At 58.5% G+C, this 4,451-nt stretch overlaps 1 protein-coding gene across 1 annotated transcript in view; it reads left to right on the forward strand.

The window, feature by feature from the left end:
- RALGPS1 (Ral GEF with PH domain and SH3 binding motif 1) overlaps positions 1 to 4,451 on the forward strand; it is a 229,692-nt gene that overhangs the window by 196,631 nt on the left and 28,610 nt on the right. Inside the window, exon 11 of the mRNA XM_025051195.1 lies at positions 2,035 to 2,102. Coding sequence (XP_024906963.1) covers positions 2,035 to 2,102 — 68 coding nt within the window. The remainder of the gene's footprint in view (positions 1 to 2,034; positions 2,103 to 4,451) is intronic.

Genomic DNA, 4,451 nt, shown 5'->3' on the forward strand with positions numbered 1-4,451 from the left:
TGCGGAGTCCGGGTTTATAACCTACGCATCACGTTCGGGACTCAGGATTCCAACCGTTCGGTGTTTTTAAACAGATTCAGTTCTCAGCGCCTGTCGCTCCTCCACGGCGTCTTCATTCCCGGACTCTGTGTTGCAAATCCGTCCCTGTTGAGCAGGATCTCGTCAGGACGTAGGCTTTCCTGGGTCCCGCGTGCTGTTTGCTCTCATGAAAGTGTCCGCAGCTGACTTGCAGGGCCGGCCCCTCTGCGTCTCTCCCCCGGGACCCTGCTCCACTGCCCGTGGCCTTGCGTGTCGCTGTAGAGAAGCCGCAAGCCAGTCTGATCTTTTGTTTTCTCCTCGTAAGTGTCTTGTTTTGTCTGCCCGGTGGGTGAAGTTCAAAAGCTTAACGAGGGGATGCCTCCGCGCGGAGGGTCCCACAGCAGATCTCGCTGGAACGTGGCGTGCTTGCTTCGTCTTCTTTGGGTTTGCGTCTGACCCCTTCTTCTGGGTCAGTTCTCAGCTTTCCTTTCTCAGCGATTCCGGGAATCCACGTGTTGGACGCTCTCTGCCTTCCGCATCCATTAGCTTCTTTTGGATGGCCGTGATCTTTGTCTTGGCCCCCGACAGTCCCTGGGGCGGTCTGTTTCTACTTAGGTTCTGGTTCGGTCCTGGATTCGTTCCCTGGGTCTCCAGGCTCCCTTTTCACCTTTACTCCTGCGTGTTATCTATTTTCAGGTCACGTTTTATTCAGCCGTGTTCTGCACGAGGGCTTCCTGCTCAGAGCACGTGCGGGGGGTCCCTGGTACTCCTGGGGGCTGCCCCCGGGCTGCACAATACGCTGCCTTCCTCTCTGCCTCCTTTAGCTCTGAGAGGGTGCTTGCTAGGTGGCCGGGCCGTCCTTTTCATCTTGCTCCCATTGGAGAGGCTTCGTCCGGATAGTCCATGGCTGCGGCAGAGGGAGGCGACGTCTGCCCCTGCTCTGGGGCTGAGATGGGCTGGTCCTCCGGCCGTGACGCGAGGTCCCGGGGGTCTTCGTCTTCCCCTTTTCTGTCGCCTGGGGGAACACAGAGCTCAAGCTCCTGAGAGGCGGGGAGCAAGCGGTCTGCTCTCGACATGCGGCCTCTATTCAAAGACCTGTGTCAGGGTTTCCTTCATCCCTTTCCCCATTCCAGAAAGGGATACCCCGCTTCAGTAGAGGCTTCATCTCCATCAGAGTACCCACCGTGCTCTCCACCCATCCCATCCATTTCTGCCCAGCATCCAGAGCCACTCGGAAGAGGGATAGGTAAGGAAGCCCACTCAGACCTGCCGAGAAGTCGCAGAGGGCGGGACGGGAGCCAGGCCGTGTCTGCTACAGTTTTCTGTCTGAAGTTCACGGCTTCGTCCACCCCCTTCCACTTGCTGAGACGCAGCTGGTGCATTTGTTTACGCCTAAACTTTCATAATCGTTTGTTGGTTTTGTTGGGAGAGGGAGAGTCTGACATCTGGCTTCACACTGTCATTTTTATCCAGAAGTTCTTAATTGATGCTTTTAAAAAGTAATAATAATATTGAGGTGTCAGTCATCATCATCATGTGTCTCTTGCCTCCTGGCTCTCTGGGGGCACCTGCGAGGAAGTGCTGTGTGATGATTGAAAACCCGGGTTTGGGGTCAGACACTGCGGGGTGTGATCCCCTGCTCCACCACTTGGTGCCCTGTAGATTCGAGGGGTTACTTGAACTCGCCACTGCCCAGTCTTCTCATCTGTAAGACGGGGTACTGTGTGTACCTAGCTCATAGGGTTGTCTAGAGCATGTACATGTTGGTGCCCAACCGATGATGCTTACTCTTTGTACTGTGTCACCCCTAACCGCGATTTCTTGGTCATGGAAATCCCTTGGGGACTCGGAAATGGCTGTGACCTGGAGCAGACCTCGAAGTATTCCTGGGTCTGTGGCCATAATTGTCTTTAACAGCGATCCACTTTCCCAGTGACAGATATACACATACTCAGCCCCACCCCTATGCCCCGTACACCGGAGCCCTTCTGATCTTGTGAAAATCTTTGTTTTCAGACTGTCACTCAGAATTGAACCGGGAAGCAGCTCTCCGAGACTCGTTTCTTCCAAGGAAGACCTTGCAGGTATTGTAGCCACACCACATCGAGTGGGGGCAAAGCTGCTCATGGCCCAAACATGGCTGCCAGCCTTGGCCTTGACCGTGGAGCCCAAGGGTACAGTTCAGTTTGCAGGTTGGCCGACTGAGCTATCCCTGCTCCCAGCCCTCTCACACCAGCCTTCCAAGGCTCCTGATCACACGGGCCCCTGGGGGATACCTCTGGGCCGGGACTCCCGGGAAGAGCCTGGGGCCCAAAAGCCCCAAGAGAGGCAAGATCAGAACCCCAAGTCGGGAGCATGCAGGGTGGATAGAGAAAACCCCAGGATCTTCTCATCAGGCCCAAGGCCCAGGCCCGGTTGACACACCCTGGAGGGGTACGAGGGTGCCCGGGGTATTCGATGCCATCAGATGCCTTCCTGGGTCATCGGTTCTGTTCAGACATTTGGGACACACGCAGCGTCCCCTAGTGGTTAAGGGCCCAGGCTTTGAAGTCCCCCTGAGCTGTGCTGTTTCCTAGCTTTGTCACTTTACCTCTGTGATCTCGGTGGCCTCATCCACAAAGTGGAGGTGGTACTAGCACTCGCCTGCGGGGCGAGGTCCCCCAGCAGGGCGCTCTGCCACCTGGGCACGTCGTGCAGGCGCCTCGTCGTTGTCACTGTGATGGTGCCCTCTCAGCGTTCCAGCCAGCTCTGAGTGATGGGCCGATCTCTGCCGCTGCTCAGGGAGCGGCCGGATTGGTGTGTGTGGGGGGGTGGGGTGGGGGAGACACTAACACCGCCCTCACGGGATTGTTGTGGGAATTGACTGAGACCCCGTGTGTAAAACCCTTAGCACCAGCCCTGACACGTGAAACGCTCATCAAGTGTAACATCCATTATTAGGACGATGTTACTGTTGTCAGCATTATGATCCCGCCCCTGTGAGCGAATCACCCTTTAGTTTTAACAAGATGTCACCGCCTCAAGGAAGCATTTGTTCCCGCCCTTCCCCCACTCCAGGTCAGGCCCTGTCACACCTGGCCTTGGCAAACTGTGGGCCAGATCCACCACCCCTGGGAGCACAGCACACCCATCTGTTGACCTCTTGTCTGTGACAGTTCACTCCCCGGTGGCAGGGTTGAGGGACAAAGACCCTTCAGCCTGCAAAGCCCAGAACATTCACTAGCTGGCCTTTGGCAGAGTGTTCGCTGACCCTGCTGCGTTCCACCCTCTTGCAGCCGTGTGTCCGTCCCCGTAGCACTTCCCTCTGTCTGTCCCAGACCGCCATCACCACCAGACTGAAGCCCCCGGGCTGAGGACCCGGTGTGGGGTTCTCAGAGCCCGGCCCGCAGGGGCACTGGGTAAATACGCACGGTCACCTACCCTCATCCCTTCAGCCCCAGCCTCTGAGTTCCTCACTGGGCCCTGTGGGCACCTGGTTCTCGAAGGCAGCTCGGGAGTGGCCGACTGCTGACCGCACGCCCTCCCAGAGAAGCACGGACTCAGCGGTTCTCAGGGAGCGGACCCCTGGCTGCAGCCTTGGAGGCAGGATATTAAGGTTTCCATCGATTACTGGCACCGGCAGTGTCTGGAAGGCTTTAGATGTCCCTCAGGGGTCCTGGCTTCCCACCCGCAACCTCAGATGACAGAGATGCTTCCGGGGCCCACCGCGGGGTCCCATGGAGGGCGGGGCCCCCAGGGCAGCTCCGGGGAGGCATGCCCTGGTCTGGCGGTGAGACCAGGCTGCGTTCACGTGGCTGTGGGGACAGGAATGTGGAATGGGAGGAACGCAGCCTCCCTCAGCCCCTCCTCCTTGGGAGGGGGTTAAACTTCCACTCTGGGCTCTCCTTCCCACAGTCAGGCACCCCCACACCTGCCAGGGAGAGGCCTCAGCATCCCAGCATGCGTTCATTCTTTCCTTCCCTCAAGGCTTTTAAGCCAAGGGCCTGCTGTGAGCCAGGCACTTGCCATGGGCCACGTACCCTGCTTCGCAAGGCGAAGACCCGCCCATGTGGAGCTGACACTTTAGTGAGGGAGGCGGCAGCAGAAGCCACTAGGGGGTGAGGCGTGACGTGTCGAGGAGCTGAAAGGAGACCAGGGCGAGCCGCCTGGCCCTCTCTGCAGCCGCGTCCACTTCTCTAACCAGCTCGCCTGCCCGGGACGTGGGAGACACTGGCATTGGGGCAGCCCTGGTCTTGGGTCCCTCTGAGGCCTCGGTTGGTGTCAGAGTGGCCCTGGGCCGAGACCGCGCCCTCTGTCACCCCACGGAGGGCTGTCCCCACCTCTCACCCCCGGGAAGTTGCCGTGCCCGCCGTTCCACACCGACAAAGAGACGGACTGTGAGAAAGGAAACGGAGAAAGCTTCTCAGTTTCTGCTCCGTGTGGGGAAGAGGGGC

This window comes from Pteropus alecto, unplaced genomic scaffold (assembly GCF_000325575.1).
Source record: "Pteropus alecto unplaced genomic scaffold, ASM32557v1 scaffold67, whole genome shotgun sequence".
NCBI lineage: Eukaryota > Metazoa > Chordata > Mammalia > Chiroptera > Pteropodidae > Pteropus > Pteropus alecto.